General features: G+C 38.6%; 1 protein-coding gene across 2 annotated transcripts in view; it reads right to left on the bottom strand.

Annotated features, from left to right (window-relative positions):
* Nucleotides 1-1,709: 1,709 nt before the first annotated feature.
* Nucleotides 1,710-17,634, bottom strand: part of cog3.S (component of oligomeric golgi complex 3 S homeolog) — a 31,056-nt gene continuing 15,131 nt past the window's right edge. For both annotated transcript variants that reach the window (XM_018249949.2, XM_018249950.2), the window contains exons 12-23: nucleotides 17,305-17,444; nucleotides 16,707-16,867; nucleotides 15,717-15,825; nucleotides 12,827-12,951; nucleotides 11,244-11,333; nucleotides 10,119-10,239; nucleotides 5,843-5,931; nucleotides 5,625-5,759; nucleotides 3,418-3,493; nucleotides 3,120-3,247; nucleotides 2,476-2,574; nucleotides 1,710-2,175 (exon numbers count right to left, since the gene is read on the bottom strand). In XM_018249949.2, coding sequence (XP_018105438.1) covers nucleotides 2,146-2,175; nucleotides 2,476-2,574; nucleotides 3,120-3,247; nucleotides 3,418-3,493; nucleotides 5,625-5,759; nucleotides 5,843-5,931; nucleotides 10,119-10,239; nucleotides 11,244-11,333; nucleotides 12,827-12,951; nucleotides 15,717-15,825; nucleotides 16,707-16,867; nucleotides 17,305-17,444 — 1,303 coding nt within the window. In that variant the 3' untranslated portion in view covers nucleotides 1,710-2,145. The remainder of the gene's footprint in view (nucleotides 2,176-2,475; nucleotides 2,575-3,119; nucleotides 3,248-3,417; nucleotides 3,494-5,624; nucleotides 5,760-5,842; nucleotides 5,932-10,118; nucleotides 10,240-11,243; nucleotides 11,334-12,826; nucleotides 12,952-15,716; nucleotides 15,826-16,706; nucleotides 16,868-17,304; nucleotides 17,445-17,634) is intronic.

Genomic DNA, 17,634 nt, shown 5'->3' with positions numbered 1-17,634 from the left:
CTGCTGAAGTTTGTAGCAAACAGAAGCTCTGGCCGGGGGTCTCGGGTAAGCAATTATGGAAGGTACCTTAAATTTTGGCATCACCAATGCCTTTCCTTCTGCTTTAAAGCGATACTGACACGTTCCTATAAAAATCATAGGAACGGGTCAGTATCAAGTATGTACTGCACCCGGAATAGTTCCCCTCACTAATGGATCTTCAGTGTTGCTTCAATAACGCTGGGCTGAGGCAGAGCGATCTTTCCATAGGCTGAAGTTCTGTCTTCATTAGTAATCGGCCTATGGAAGGATTGCACCACCCCCAACCCAGCGTCACTGAAACAGCACAGAAGATCTTTTAGCTGTGTCGAAGGGTCCGGTTAATGCAGGTTCGCAGGGCTGGAAGCGACTTTGAGGGGAAATATTCCGGGTGCAGCAACTACTCGATACGGACACGTTCCTATGATTTTTTTCGGAACGTGTCGGTATTGCTTTAAGATAAAGATTTCAAAGTTTCCTCTGTATTGTAAGAGAAGCTGGTCTAGTCTAAGCCTTTGGCAAACAGAATTCCAGATTTAAAGTTTTAAAGTGTTCAGTGTTTTTCTTTTTTTTTTTTTGTAACAATATGGACTGGTATCCGGTAGGCAGATACAAAATGGCTAAAAAAAAAGAGGGTCCAAAAGGTAAGACCAATAATAAATGTACTGCAATGGAGCTTCATGATAGTCTTTAGTGCAAGCTGCGAAAAAACAGCACGGGCTGCAATGATGATTCCATACATAGTAATTCAATTGGTAGCTCTCAAAATACAGCCGAACTTCATGCCACTTACTGCATGGAATTGTGCTCACTTATTGTACACAGCAGAGAACTCAATGTTAAAAGGGCCTTATTTAAAGTAAGTTCATTTAGGTGAATGGTGGAATATCAGGGGATAGAAACAAATAAATGCATATTGTTTTATTCCACCAGTTGCTAACTCAGCTGCGTTATACTTGCTCCCTGACAGGCTGACACAGTGCTACAGGGATTGGGGCACCAATTTAAATGCTCTAACAAGCCAATGGCTCCACTGCAGCTGTCATTTACTTAAAGGGGAACTATCTCGAAAATGAAAATTTAACATAAGCTTCATCATACTGAAATAAGAAACTTTCTAAATACAATCAATTCAATATTCTGAACCATTTCTGAAATAATCAAGTTTATCTTCACTATTCCTCTCTCAGCATCTGTTTCTCTTCATGTTGTCTTCATGCAGCAGTTGGGTGTCAGATGATCCATTATATCTTATAGGGGCACTCCTTTTGCCTAGAAGATGTATTAGAGCTCACTCTATTAAAATCACCAGACATCATGTCTCTCTACATGCAGAATTTGTGCAAATGGCAGTTATTTTGTTAGATTTTGTTTGTACTGGAATCCGTTATTTGAGTGAGCTCTAATACATCTGCTAGGAAAGGGAGCCCCCCTATAAGATATATTGGATCATTCATCTGACACCCATCTGCTGCATGAAGACAGAATGAAGAGAAACAGATGCTGAGAGAGGAATAGTGAACATGAACTTGATTGTTTCAGAAACAGTACAGAATTTTTAATTGATTGTATTTAGAAAGTTTCTTATTTCAGGATAAGGAAGCTTATATTATATTTTCATTTCCGCTATAGTTCCCCTTTAATCTTCTATGGGCTTTCACTTTGCGAGTTACGTAGACATCAGGGCCTTCAAGTGATATTTATTGTTTAATGCACTATGAAGTCAGATTTTAAACTATTTGATTAGAATAAAATATCCCTTTTTATTGAGTTATTAAAGCCTTACTACAAAGCAGCCACCACTGTCAGTGCAGTCCAACATGTGTTTATTCTTCGTGCCCATGTCCTGCGCAATGTTCCGTATAGCAGCCTGTCCTGGCAAACCCAAGCATACATGGAAGTGAGTTTCATTTGTTTCCACCTCTGAGCAAAACGCTGTATTGGGTTTGCTTTAAGAAACATGTCTAAAAGCTTTGCAGAAAACACAGTAATGCTTTGGTATGGCTTCCTTGCTTCATTCCATCCTGTAGACATGGACGCCTGTTAGAGCCTGCATGCTGCAGAGCAGTCGTTCCTTTAATTCTGCTTTGCTTTCTCAGTACCGCATGGATATAGACAGACATTTCTTTATGTAGTCACAGACAGCAACAGATTCACCTGAGGGTAAAAAGTAACAAAAAAGGTCAGCAAACTATAAAAGCTGCAACATTCTTAAGGAAATTCTCTATATTTGGCCTAATCAAGTAAGAGCGTGATATGTCAAAATTACTGCCAGATTCTACAAGTAAATGTCTGTGCATATGAGTAGTGCCTGCAAGGGGAAAGCAATAGCCCTAACTACAGTGTGTTGGGTGACATCTGCATGGTGTAAAGCACTTTGTAAATATATTTGCACATCATGATTGCTCTTCTGGCACACACAAGCTACGTTATAGATACGTATGTTGTTTATTCTACCTGTTCCATTGAAGGACAAGCAATAATCTGCAAATCCTCACTGCTGAATTCATCCTTTAGTAGCATGTGAATCTTCTGGAACACGTGTTGTATATTGCTCTACAATAAAATAAAATGTAATCAGTTAAAGAGAAGATAAAGACAGTAAAAAAAAAAAGGAGGCAAATAACAAATGACTACTTTCTCATGTGAATGTGAGAAATGGCATATAATGATAAGCATTAGTAACCAAGCAAATATATGGTTCAGTAGACTGAGTTACTATTAGGCTTAGCAAATGTGTTGTTGAAAACATTGTGGCAAAAAATACTGCTTTCCTGTTGCCTGGAGAGTATACCTCACTCCTAAGTAGTTTCTCAGCCCTTCAGTTGCTTATTTCCAGCAGCAGTTGAAGGGATGGGGCAGGTTCTCTAACATCAATTATTCCTATAAACTACACATGTTCCACTGGCTGCAATTCCAAGTGATTTGATTGCTTTTATTTTTCTGTGCAATGACCCATGTACTACCCATCACCCACCTGACACTATTCATACACCCTGGGGTGAAATGGACTCTGTTATATGGCTGTTACAAACTCATGAGCTGGGCAATCAATATCAATGGCACCAATGAAGGGACACTGATTTGTGGCCAGCACTTACCTTGACTGGTTTAAAGAGGATAAACTCTGTATCTTTGTTAGCCAAATACAAGGACATGCTGCGAAGTGTCACTGGCAGTTTGGTTTTCATTGTCTTGTAGGTGGAAGACACAAGGTCATTTATCTTCACTGCAAAGGAAAAGTAAAAGAAAACATCTGAGAACTCTAAATAGGACAATGACTTGTTCTAAAATGGTATAATGCCAGATTATGGTTTTCTCTCTTGAAGCGAATTTTTCTAGGTTTAAGGGTTAATAAAGGTAAAATATCACTGTAGACCAAAAGGCAATGTAACATACCTGGTTGTGCCCAAGGTTGCTGTGACAGACTATATTTTGGCCCTCCTTGACTGGCCATGGTTTTCAGTGCAGTAACCTGAAGAAGGCAAAGAAAGGTAACTCAATATTAAAGGAGAATTCAACCCTAAACTTAAAAAAACCCTTACCCATTCTCTACATATACCCCCCTTCCTACATCCCCAGTCAAATGCCCTTAACGTTTTACTTACCCCACAGTGCAGATTCAGGCATCAGAGTTCACGGGCGACATCTTCTTCTCTTCGGAATGAGACCGGCATGCTGGCGCTTGCGCAACTGGAGCAATTCTCTCTGTAGCGACAACTGTGCATGCGCCAAAACTCACAAAAATTGCCGAAGCGCCGGTCTCATTGCGAAGACTACCGAAGCGGCTGAAGATGGCACCTGTGAACTCCAATGCCCGAAACGTTAGGGGCATTTGCCGGGGGTAACACTTAGGATGGGGGGAGGAGGGGTAAGGGTTTTTTTAAGTTTAGGGTTGAATTCTTCTTTAAGGACCAGTAAAATAGGGGTGGAGAAGTGACAGATGAGGTGAAAATAAGGGAGAAATATGTAAGTGTTACAAAATGAAGTAGAAGCTAGTTCATACCAATGAATATACCCATTTGCATTAAAGAAAGAATCATTAACTGGGGGTGCCTATAAATTAGCTGGCTTTACATTTGGAAGGGGTATTTAACAATGTGTAAGTCTAGGTGCAAGGTGTAAGAAACAGGCATAAACCTCCATATTTTTGCACTTTGAACCCTGCCCTCTACATGAATTGCCACAAGTCTGAGCAGTCCAAATGCAGAGCAGAAACCTGCAGCCACCCCCGTGGATACTATGCTGCCAGTATTCATTTCATGTGGTGCAGATGAGAGAAAGCACATAGATGACCCCCTCCCATCCCCTGACTTGCGCATCAACACCAGTGTGCCCTGCATCCGTAGCAGTCTCATGCTGGATTAAGAAGAGTGTTACACTGTCCTTCTACATGTCGTGTTTAAATGAGCACTAACTGATGTGCTTTAGGGATAGTAGCACTCCTGGATTTGTGACAGGGCAGGTATAAATGATCCCCAATGTCTTATGCATGTATTCTGACTAAGGGCTGACCCCTGGCTAGTATAATTCTGTGTACTCACACACAAGCCAAGGACACATATACATTCCAGGTTACATCAGCCAATGATTGGACAGAATTGTGTCTCTTACTTCCCCACTATTTAGTGTTACAGTTACAGCTCCATAATTATGTGCCCGTTTGGAATTCTGGAGGTGTCATTTTTCTTTAAAGGAACAGTTCAGTGTGAAAATAAAAACTGGGTAAATAGATAGGCTGTGCAAAATAAAAAAACATTTCTAATATAGTTAGGCAAAAATGTAATGTATAAAGGCTGGAGTGACTGGATGTCTAACATAATAGCCAGAACACTACTTGCTTTTCAGCTCTCTAACTCTGAGTTAGTCAGCAACTTGAAGGGGGGCCACATGGTACATTTCTGTTCAGTGAGTTTGCAACTGATCCTCAGCATTCAGCTCAGATTCAAAAGCAACAGATATGACCCATGTGGCCCCCCTCAAGTCACTGATTGGTTACTGCTTGGTAACCAGGGTAACCAGTCAGTGGAAACCAAGAGAGCTGAAAAGCAGGAAGTAGTGTTGTAGCTGTTATATTAGACATCCAGTCACTCCAGCCTTTATACATTACATTTTTGGCTAACTAACTATATTTTGCACAGCCTATCTATTTATCCAGTTTTTATTTTTATACTGAACAATTCCTTTAAGGAACTTTACATGAAGGCATCTTTTGTACCTACTAAACACTTTACCAACATATTTATTATGGAGATTAGAAATTATTTTTCGCAAGATTCTCACCAACAACAAAACACCATGCAAAAAACAAAAAAACAAAACGAGGAAGTAGGAAGTTTTCAACAGAAACAGGATATGATGGACCAATGAGTATAGAGTACAGGTAGATGCTGCTGTGATTACAGATGCTGATAAGACTTGTACAACATTTAATCAAGACAATCAATACAGTACATCTGGGTTGGGTTTGCATTGGCTTTATCCTAGATTTCACAGTAAAAGTGTTGCTAAGTGACCTGTAATAAAGAACTGCAGGAATAAAAGGCTGATATTGTAATGCAAAGTCGCCGTGTCAGAGTGAGTAGCAGACCGGGAGTGTTTAATACCTTTGTCATGAAGTCTTCCAATGGTTCAATAAATATCTTGCTCTGCTGCTGAATAAACTGCTCACACGCTGCCTTAAGGTAACGGTCAACATCTTTCTTGGAGTCAATGAAATGCTCTTTGATTTCGGGGGTTCCCTATTGTGTAAATAACAGAAGACTGAGGTTAGTTACATATTTCAGATCACTCAGTCACACAGGCATCCTAAATAAGAAGTTACCTGTAACAGGAACTCCAGGAGAGCATTGTTGCTGTTCAACCTGAAGAACCCAGGAACTGTCCTGGGATGGAGAATTTTAAATGCAGCATCTGCAAAAAGATGTATAAAGCTCTTAGTACCAAACTGTTTATATGGCCCCATATATAGATATTTATTAAGGTTACTTAGAGAAAGGTACTCAGTTTAAGCAAAAAATATATCTTTAAAAAATGTTTGATTTCATTTTTATGGCCTTACTAACGAACATTTTGGTGTTATGAAGTGATCTTGATATGAAATCAGTGGGTGTGTAAAAAGCTGTCGTTGTTCAAGTGAGATATCAGGTCCAGCCATTAAGGGGAAACACTGTAAATGTGAATTTCAATGAGGAAAAAAAACCTGTTTTGGTGTTCCTTTTATTTACCTAGAGCAGTGACTCTTTTTAGAATTGAATGTTACTCACGTGTATAAAACGTTGGTGATCCCTGACCTAGAGAAACTTGTTTAACCAGAGGATTTTCTTGTGCCGATTCCCATTCATACAGACCAGAGCAGCAACATTCATTTCGAAAGACTATTACCAAATACATCAGTATTCATCTGTATTCTCAGTGTAATCTATTCTAATGTTAGGCTAGTGGAACACATAAGGTTCATTTACAATCCTAAGTGCAGCTGTGGAAGCACAGATTTCTCCACAGTCAGTTGTGTGTAAAACCCCATTCATTAATGTAGTTGCGGTAAAATTCTCTCATTTTATAGTTGCACTCAGCACCGCTCAGTCCTTTCTGCCTCCAGTTCTGAATTGAGCACAGTTGCACATGCCGACAGAGGAGAACCCTGGAGATACCACCACCACTAGATCAAGCAGCTGCTCTAGGGTTCCCAGAAATCCCTCTGTCAAAGGGTGCAGCGCTTTTGTGCCTAAAGAACTGGGTGCACCCATCACTCACATGCCAAACACAGGAAATGACAAACAGAACTTCAGTGCAATTGCATTCAATTGCGATCATTTTGCTTCATGTGCAGCACTCACTGGCACCTGCAACAATGCTGGAATTCTGGGGCAAACCACTTCATTATGGGGAGGAGATGGTGAGCCTCTGGGCCTGCTTCCTCTAGTTACACCACTGATAATTCTCTAATGACAAAAAAAAATCAAAAGAACTACCTAGGTATGGCCACTAGAGGTACTGCCCTGGTTCCTGTCTAGGCAAGTCTCCACCATCAATGTAAAGTGCATACTCCTAGCAGTATGAGGAATGTTATATGTTGTATATGAAGGAACCATGAACACATAAAGCAGATTTTTGAGCGTAGAATGGTTTCTGTTAAAGGACAAGTAACATCAATTTTTTTTTTTTTAAAAATGTCAGTAACCAAAAAAAAAAATTTAGCTTTAAAATAGCCAAGTCTTTATTAAGAAGTGACTTACCGAAACTCTGCTTGCTCTCCTCTTCAGAAAAGGAGATAGGGCGAAGATCCATCGTGTGGTGCTCGATTTGTCCTCCCTGACTATCTCCTATAAGGAAGGTAGGATCTCCTTTTCTGAGCTCAAGCAGAGTTTCTTAAAAAAGACTTGGTGATTTCAAAGTTTAATTTGTCTTTGTGGGGTTTTTTTTCGATGTATATCAACGAATTGGAAAAAAAATTTGATGTTACTGGTTTAACACTTAGATGTATGGCTATGGTGACACAGCTGAGCGAATGATACGCTGACGCGAGGATGAGGCTTCCCTAGGTCTGTACATTAATGAAAGGAATCATTTTTAAGATACTGCCATCTACTGGGCTCTGCATCTTGAAATAATATGACAATCCTTCTAAAGTCTATAATGTACAAAAAAACAATGTATTTTGATTCTTCAAGAGTGCTGTACAATAACTGAAGGCCTGCAGCCTGCTGGTGAAAGGTACTTGCCATTCAAGTCCATGACAAATAACACAACAGTCAGAGGCATTCCTCCGCTGGCAGAGAAAATGGCTGGAGTGCCATGACACTTAAATGTACAGGACAGAAATAAATAGCAAGTTGGCTCAAATAAACTCCCGTTAAGCTTAAAGGAGTAGTCCACCTTTAATCAACTTATGGTATGTTATAAAATGCCTAATTCTGAGCAACTCAATTGGCAGTCATTATTTATTTTGTATAGTTTTTTTCAATTATTTGCCTTTTTCTTTTGACATTTTCCAGCTTTCAAATGGGTTCACTGACTACAACTTAAAATCAAATGCTCTGTAATGATAAAAAGTAGCAATAACAATACATTTGTATTACTAATATTCCAGTCTCTTATTCAAATTAATTGATTGTTTGCCAGGGGAATTTGGACCCCAGTAATCAGATTGTTGAAATTGCAAACTATAGCGCTGCTGAATAAAACATTGCAACTTCTCTCTGAATATCACTCTCTATATCATACTAAAAGTAAATTTAAAGGTGAACAACCCCATTAATATTATAATAAAAATGACCAGCTTTTATAATAGTAACTTTCCTTTCCATGCACCAATTGGCTGGCACAGAAATGTACTCATTTCAATCATTTTGAGCAATTTCTTCAGCCAATTAAAAACACCAGAAAGGACATATTTACCCACTGACCAAAACCCTTACATAATTGCACCACTAAAGGGTTTCAGTATTGTTCAATTGCAATACAATGTTATTGTCATTGAAGGTTTAACCCAAGAAAGAAAAAATGAGGGACATTAATAGAGTTGTAGCCAGTCAGTAAAGCAATTAAAGAGATACATGCAACAACAACTTACAGTATTTGTTCTAATACCCCCCCCCCCATTTTAATATGGAGTACACAGAAAGCTTTATGCCTCCACCACTAACCCAACTGTATGTGTTGACTGCTTCACAGCTACAGAACATTATCTGCAGTAATCCATCCCCACCTAGCCCTTTGTAGCATTGTTGCTATATTAATCAACAGCACTAGTTTATTAATACAGATGTTTATTTTCTTGTACAGGTATGGCATCCCTCAACAGGAAACCTGTTATCCAAAAAGCTTTTCACAAAACTTCTTTGGTAGAAGCTTGCAAAATGGTGGGCTTCTACTGACACTAGGGGGCACATTTACTTAGCTCGAGTGAAGGAATAGAATAAAAAAATACTTTGAATTTCGAAGTATTTTTTTGGCTACTTAGACCATCGAATTGGCTATTTCGACCTTCGACTACGAACGATTGGAACTAAAAATTGTTCGACTATTCGTTAGTCGAAGTACTGTCTCTTTAAAAAAAAAAACTTCGACCTCCTACTTCGCCACCTAAAACCTACCAAGCATCAATGTTAGCCTATGGGGAAGGTCCCCAAAGGCTTTCCTAGCTTTTTTTGATCGAAGGAAAATCGTTCGATCGATGGATTAAAATCCTTCGAATCGTTAGATTCGAAGGAATTAATCGCTTGATCAAACAATTATTCCTTCGATCGAACGAAAAGCGCTAAATCCTTTGACTTCAATATTCGAAGTCAAAGGATTTAACTTCGAGGGTAGAATATCGAGGGTTAATTAACCCTCGATATTCGACCATTAGTAAATGTGCCCCTAGGAGTCCCCAACCTTTTAACCTGTGAGTCAAATGTAAATTGTCAGGGAGCAACACAAGCATAATATAAGGGCAGTGATTGGCTATTGGTAGCCCCTATGTGGACTGGCAGCCTACAGGCTCTGTTTGGCAATACACATGGTTGTTATGCAACCAAAACTTGTCTCCAAGCTTGGAACTAAAAAAATAAGCATCTGCTTTGAGGCTGCTGAGAGCAACATGCAAGGGGTTAGTGAACAACATGTTGCTCCTGAGCCACTAGTTGGTGATCACGCTGATAAATTACACTTTAGGTAATTTTTAATGTACATTAATATTTTAAAGGTCATGTTGAACATTTTCCGCTGTCAGTTGCTAACGGAAGTTTAGATGTTAAAAAAGGTTTAACTTCTGATGTCAGTATCTCTTTAAATACTTTTTCACTAGTTAATTTCACAGACATTATATACTGTACATAAGCACACATGGATACACCTGTACATACATTACACTGATTGTTCAAGTGCCCAAAAATCTAGAAACAAAATAGATTTTAAATCATAGCTGTCTATTCAGGCCACAATAATGGCATTTGTGCATTGTTCTCTTTCAAGTTAGCATTGTAAACAAAGTTAGTGCAAAAGGCAATTGCATTTATGAAGTGATCAGCATGTAAGAGAATCACAGGTGAACATGAAAGACCCATAATATAACAAGTGGCTGCTGCAGGACAGGTATGCCAGGTTAGAAATACCTCTTGTTTTCTTGAGGTCGAGGGAAATTTCCTTAATGGTGAATTCAGTGTGGAAGGGAGCAATTTGCTCACGCAGGATTAGAAGGTGTTTAATAAGGAACAGCTGCCCGTCGATTTGGGTCTAGAAAAAAAAAAAAGTCACGCATTTACGTTGGGGAATCACAAAAAAAACATATTTGTCAAAAAAATAAATAAATCTAGTTCCAAGAACATAGCCTTAAGGATCCCAGCAACAAGATGCACGGCACATGCCCATATGTTTTAGTCCATTTTGCTGAAGGTTAATGATATTGGCACATGAAGATGGAAATACAAACAGCACACAAACATCTCATACAATGCAAACATCCGAAAACCAAGAGCATATAATTATTTTGTTTACTTACAACAGTAACAGTTGGTATTTAGAGAGCATTAACTAAACAGCTACAAAGCCACTGATTTTTGTGGATTTTAGGTGCTATGGATTTTAGGTGCTATGCTTGTACCCTTCCTATTGCATGGGCACAAATTGCACAGGCCTTGCCCTTACTGTGTGACTTTGTCCAGGAAACAGAAACCAAAGTATTTTACAACTGCACTAACCTAGCTTGAAAATCTGACACTGATGTGAGTGAGTTTATATTGCTATGCATGGGCCTCAATTTAAAGGAATAGTAACAGCAAAAAAGTGACAATATGTACAGGTGCCCTGCGTGTTTGCTTCAGAAAAACAACTATAATGTATGCAAATTGCCGTGTAGCCATGGAGGCAGCCATACAAGCCAATGACACATAGCAGATAACCAAACAGTACATTATATTTTCTTTACTTTAGGACACTTATTTTTCTTTGTTACTGTTCCTTTAGAGCAAAAATCCTCAAAGTAGTCACTTTGTCACTTATAGAGAAGGTAAGAAACGTACTATTTGCATGTAAAAGATAAAGCCCCCCCCCGGCAACTCAATATACATAGTAATTTAGGTTGAAAAAAGAAACACATCCATTGAATTCAACCTTTGATGGAGGTTGGGCGGGTCTGTCAGATGGCCCCATACTTGGGCAGACAAGGGCCCGAAATGACAGCCTAAATCTGTCTGTGTATGGCCACCTTAACATTACTCAGTGCCAGTTTCTTGTCTGACCTTGTTTTTGCCGATTGCTTCAGATGCTCCCAACAGTGACTGGATACATGCAGACAAGGCCTCCTGAGATAATCCTTGAAACACCGTCCTCTAGATGGAACGCAAAAACATAACCATGTTTAAATGTTATGGTTGCAAAAACAAGATGAAGGAAAGTGCAATAAAAATAATGTGAGTACAAATAAGTTCTTGTTTCAACAGCAGAACAGTGGCTTTCTCTGCTGTAGGTAACAGCTCTACCACTTAAGTTATCATTACAGAATGATAAAATCATATAAGCAAATGATCATTGTTCCACGAGCTCCTACAGTTCAAACCTTATCAGCACCTTTGCGATAATAGATAATCTGTGCCATCCGCGTAGTTACCATGAGTGATATTAACCCGGAAAAACAATTGTAAAAAACTAGAAACTTTACATCAACCGTATTTTTAGAGGTCATGTTGCACTTTTATTAATGTGACCATTGTTTTTTTCGAATCGTTGCCTGAACTCCGTAACGCGGCTGTTTTGCCATGCAGACAATGTCACTTCTCTTACATTATCATGAAGTCATTCATAAGGTTTCCCTTACTTCTAGTCATGGTTCCCTTATAATATGTATGCTGTATATTATGAAAATCCACAAAAATGCAATTTATAGCTGCTGTTACATAGTAAACTAGAAGTTACAGCGCAGATGGTTTCTCATACAAGCAAATGTTGAGAAGGAACAATCTTAACTTTTAATAAACGATGGTGATTAAAGGTTACAAAAATCTAATTCAAGAATGTCTGGTATGAAAGATATCAGCCCAGACAGGCAAAGCCTGCAAGTTCTGCTAGAGGGCTGACGTGCAGTCTATTTATTTTTTTATTTCCAATAGAAAAGAGATGTCTTGATATTAGGGATGCACTGAATCCACTATTTTGGATTTGGCTGAACCCCCTGATCTTTTGCAAAAGATTCAGCTGAATATTGAACCAAATCTGAATTTGCATATGCAAATTAGGGGTGGGAAGGGGGAAACATTTTTGACTTCCTTGTTTTGTGACAAAAAGTCATGCGATATCCCTCCCCGTCCCTAATTTGCATATGCAAATTAGAATTCGGATTCTGTTCGGCCGGGCAGAAGGATTCAGTCGAATCTGAATCCTGCTGTAAAAGGCAGAATCATCCCTACTTGATATTGTAGTGAAAAAGGGAAAAAAAGGCAATCTGAACCTGCTTTAAAAGGATTTAATTATTAAGACATTTCACACATCAATTACGTTGTTTTATGCAGAAATATTGCACTGCATTAAAAAGGCAACTAAACACTCCTGCATTATCATATGCACAAATTGGTAAATGGGCCAGAGCTACAGTAATGTTGGTGAGCAGAGCGATTGCTACAGTAAAATATGGGGGATCACATCAAGCCTGGAATAAGCATAATACAAGGAGGAATGAGAGAGACAGAAGCCAAAATTTGCCGCATATGTGCTTTTATCCAAAGCTCACATGTACCCTAAATACAGACAGGTAATTAATATAGCAAACAGATTAATTTGCCATTTATGACTTTGTAACACTTGATACTGATCACGTTTTTGCACTTACATCAATACATCTGTAAAGCTTGGAAAGACAGACCAGCGTCCTTCTCACTGTAGGGTACCACATCCCATGTAGGTCGGCAGGGGACACTGTATTCTGAGACTTTTGGCTTAAGGATTCCGAAGATCCTAAGTGCATGATAAAACCAGAAAAATTACTAATAACAAATATATTAGTGTACAAAACCACATCATACTTGGCATGTCTTATTAAAGGGGAGGATCACCTTGAAGTTACCTTTTAGTATGTTATAGAATGGCTAATTCTAAGCAACTTTTCAATTAGCCTTCATTTTGTTTTTATAGTTTATGAATTATTTTCCTTCTTTTGACTCTTTCCAGCTTTCAAATGGTGGTCACTGACCCCATCTAAAAACAAAAGCTCTGTAAGGCTACACATTTATTTTTACTGCTACTTTTTATTACTCATCTTTCTATTCTGGCTCTCCTCTATTTATAGTCCAGTCTCTCATTCAAATCAATGCATGCTAAATGGTAATTCAAGCCCCAGCAACCAGGTTGATGAAATTGCAAACTGGAGAGCAATTGAATAAAAAGCTAAATAACTCAAAAACCACAAATAATAGAACATTAAAACCTATGGCATATTGTCTCAAGATATCTCTCTCTACATCATACTGAAAGTTAATTCAAGGGGCATAGTACAGCAGTCAAGGTTTGATGTTTTTTTTTATTATACTATTAACACATCCCCTATAACATCACTGCATGAGAGTAAACCTAATAGATTTTGGATTGGAATTAAGTTGCCTTTTAAATGGGAAATGTTCAACAGAGCTGCTTTAGGTCTTTGCAGTAAAACAGCTTGGGAAAGGAATAAAGTAAAGTTTGCCTTTTTGTAACTTGACACACACATATTTCTTTTAACTTGTTTATATTACTTGTTTTTGATGTAAGCACTAAAGAAAATAAGGGTATCAAGGGATGAAGAAAAGAGACGGGTTAATTCTCTCCTGAGAACAGAAACTGGCAGCTCAATGATGCAAGTTATATCAGGACCACATTTGAAATGCCATTGCTATGGAAACTGTACATCAAATCACTGAAGATGAGCCCATGAGATAATGGTAGGTGCACTTTGTCAGGAAACTGTTCATCGTTCAGTACAACAAACCAAGAAGTACATTGAAGCTCTCTAACATATTCCTAGTACTATAGAATTTTATTTTAACTTTGGAACAATGGCTTTCTATAGACTTAGCAGTAAGTATTTCAATTAATGCTTTGGGATAAAGGATATGGTTAGGGTTAAAAAAAACTGCATGGTTATATCAAGCTCAAGCAGACAATCATGGCCCATATGCAATTCCCACAGCTTCATTTCCTGCTTTCTTTACTTATCACTGACTGGCACTTATGTCCTGGTACTGAAAGCAGAGTGAAGTCCAACTAGCATCCCACAGATCCAAAAGTTTGTGCAGCCACTGGGTCCTTGCGTTATTCTAACGTATATGGATAGTAACATGGGGTAGCCCAGGGGAAAGTAAGCACTTTGCCAGTATTTATTAACAGACCTGAGGCCTTTACAACTATGTAATTATAAAGGGGTTAACTACAAAGTAGGTAGTACCAAAGTTATTTCAAGTGTTCATTTTTGAAAACAAACTGCCTTAAAGGAGAAATAACCCCCTCCCCCCTCAATAAGAAAAACCCCTACGTACTACCCTAGGTAGTCCCCCCTCCCCGCTTTATCCTGCATATTTAGTTACCCCTGAAACTGCCGCTAAGAGTTTGCTTCCTTCTTTCTTCCCCTCAGCAATTTCCAGCAATTTTGGTGCATGCACAGTTGCTAAGAACTGGAAGACTGCTCCAACTGTGCATGCGCCAATATATCGCTCACTTACAGCAGAAGACTGGAGATCTGGAAGGTGCCGCCCATGTGCTCAGCTACGCTTACTCTGCACCGATACATAAGCAAACTCTTAGGGTCAATTTCAGGGGTAACAAACTATGCTGGGGAGGAAGCAGGAGGGGCTTTTCTTATGGGGGGGGTTAAGTAGGGATGCACCGAATCCACTTTTTTGGATTCGGCCGAACCCCCGAATCCTTCGTGAAAGATTCGGCTGAATACCGAACCGAATCCGAACCCTAATTTGCATATGCAAATTAGGGGTGGAAAGGGGAAAACATTTTTTACTTCCTTGTTTTCTGACAAAAAGTCATGCAATTTCCCTCCCACCCCTAATTTGCATATGCAAATTAGGATTCGGTTCGGCTGGGCAGAAGGATTCGGCCGAATCCGAATCCTGCTGAAAAAGGCCGAATCCTGGCCGAATCCCGAACCGAATCCTGGATTCGGTGCATCCCTAGGGTTAAGTAACCAAAAGAGGCACAAAATTAATTAGTGTGCATTAACAACAAATAGGTAAAAAGCATGGATGATAATATGTCTTTAAAAGGCTTTTTAAGTGTATGCTTCTGACCAAAGAGCATATACTGGAGTAGAAGAATTAAAATGGCTGCACACAGTGAACAAAAGCAATTAAATCATAAAGGGCATCAGGGTAATGGCGCACTGGCCACAAACCCCTAAATTCACCCCCTATTGACTTACATGGCACCCACCTAAGCAAAAGCACAAGTCAAACAATAGTTTTGTGGCAACAAATAGGCTTCCATATTTTCAGACAACTATCATCTGAGGAGCACTGCCACAAAGCACTGGGAATGAGATGACATAGGATACAAACTCCTGCTATGGGAATAGAAAAGTAGGTGTATGGAATGTTCAGGATTTCAAGTCAGTCTTCAAACACAAAGCAAGAATGAATCAATGATTTATCAGGAAATAATGAAGGCACACTGCAAAGTGAGCACAAAAGAAAAAGATTCATGGAAACAAAATAAATATAAAAATATTAAGAAATACTCACCACTTTTTATAAGATTATTGGAGTCAGGATCTTCTAGGTGGACATCTGAAAAAGAAGCCTCCGCAGAATGTAACCTTTGTTGTTCTTCTTTAATACTCTGTGCAATTTTCTGAGGAAGAAAATAAGAAAGAAATATTTGTATTTTAAAAATGCATGCATCTGGAAGCACAGGTACAGTTAATGAAAACCTCACTGCAGAAATGGCACTTCAACAATGGTTAATTACAGTGGTCTGTGTAGAAGCCAGCAAGTTTGTGCAGGATAACACTAAATTAGCTCCATCTTATGCATACCTGTAAAATAAACTGCACAACTGCAACTTACTTTTAGGCATTCCAAGCAATCGCCAGCAATCGATATTAGTAAGCATACCAATACACAAAAGATGGGTACACAATATTTATTACACAAGCTTTCTGGGAAATATTCTATTCTCAGACAATATTTTTTCAGTTAAAATACCATCACCAAGTAAGTACCTGGCTGCTAGTGATAAGAGACTGGTGGGGTTATGTAATAAAAGGAACTACGTTTGCTCAGGGGCAGTAACACATAGCAACCAATCAGCAGGTAGAGTTGACTAGTTAAAGGCAAGCATCTTATTGGTTGCCATGGGTTGCTGCTCCTGGACAAACTTAGTACCTTATATTACATATGGGGGTAAGGCTTCTCTGTAAAGAAAGTATCCAATTCTTAAATGATTTTGAAGTGAAACTGCTTGTTTTAACACCCCCTTACAGATTTTATCATTTTTGCATTTGCTGAACCTCTGCATTTTATATCGAAAAAGGTTGATCCAATTCAGCTTGACTCGTCTATAGAATTCCACAAAAAGGGGAAGTTGTACTGAGATTTTTTTTTTCTTGTTAGAAACCATTTTAGGAAGAAAGATCATAAAAAATCAACTAGAGTGAATGCTCCAAGCAGGTTTTATTGTTTGACTCTCATTATGATACAAACATGATTATATGGTCTAGTTAACAGTTGTACCTCCATCATCTCTAGCTTGTCAGGATATGCAAGGTCTCCTGGAGCTGGCTTGTAACCCAAGATGTCTGTCTGAATGTATATGTGTGTCCTGTAGACGAGTCTCTCCTGGACATCTTCTAACATCTGTTTTACCACTGCAGCAAAAGCCTCCAGGTGATCCACTGATCATATAGAAAAGAAGGTCAGATCCTGAGTGAAGCGGTCATAATATAAAAAAACCTCTTGTACTAAGGTTTAAACCACCATCCGTGGTGCTCCTTTCATGTCTCCTACTGCCACCGGATTGGGCAAGAAAACACAAAGCTTGATTAGTACTAAGCAAATCGGAAAATGCACAAGAGCAGTGAGACGTATGGAAAAAAACTGATCTTATTTATTAAATTCCTACAATAAACATTCCCTTTCATTTTATTTGGCTGTTTGTGTACAAATTCTCTTTTTTATGTGCAATTTGTAAACTGTATGTGGATCAGAATAAGTACAGAATGATGTGTTTCATAAACAATTCTGCATTTGCATCATGACTGCAGACAGTTTGCTCAAGCCCTGCTTGCTTCAAAATTGTAGACGCAAACTAAAATATATAACACAAAATTACCATTGTTCTGCACGTGGTCTTCCAGCATCTCAATCTTAAGGATTCCACATAGCTCAGACAATGTTTCTAAATGGACGACGTGAATAATCAGTGGCCGGAAGACATCATAGAGAGACAAACAGAGTTTCTCTAGAAGCACACTGTTAAAAAGATACAAACAAATGATTAGTAAGTATTTTTTTTTAACAATTTTATAAAAATGACTACAATAACATTTAGATTGCTGAGATGACTACTAAATAACATCTACAAATAAAAAACAGGTGTTCAACAACATGCATTTAAACTACACAGAAAATTTGTAATGGACTCTTTATGTAAAAAACTGTA

This window comes from Xenopus laevis, chromosome 2S (genome assembly GCF_017654675.1).
Source record: "Xenopus laevis strain J_2021 chromosome 2S, Xenopus_laevis_v10.1, whole genome shotgun sequence".
Classification (NCBI taxonomy): domain Eukaryota; kingdom Metazoa; phylum Chordata; class Amphibia; order Anura; family Pipidae; genus Xenopus; species Xenopus laevis.
The sequence above is the reverse complement of the archived record's forward strand: the minus strand, read 5'-3'. Positions and strand labels throughout refer to the sequence as shown.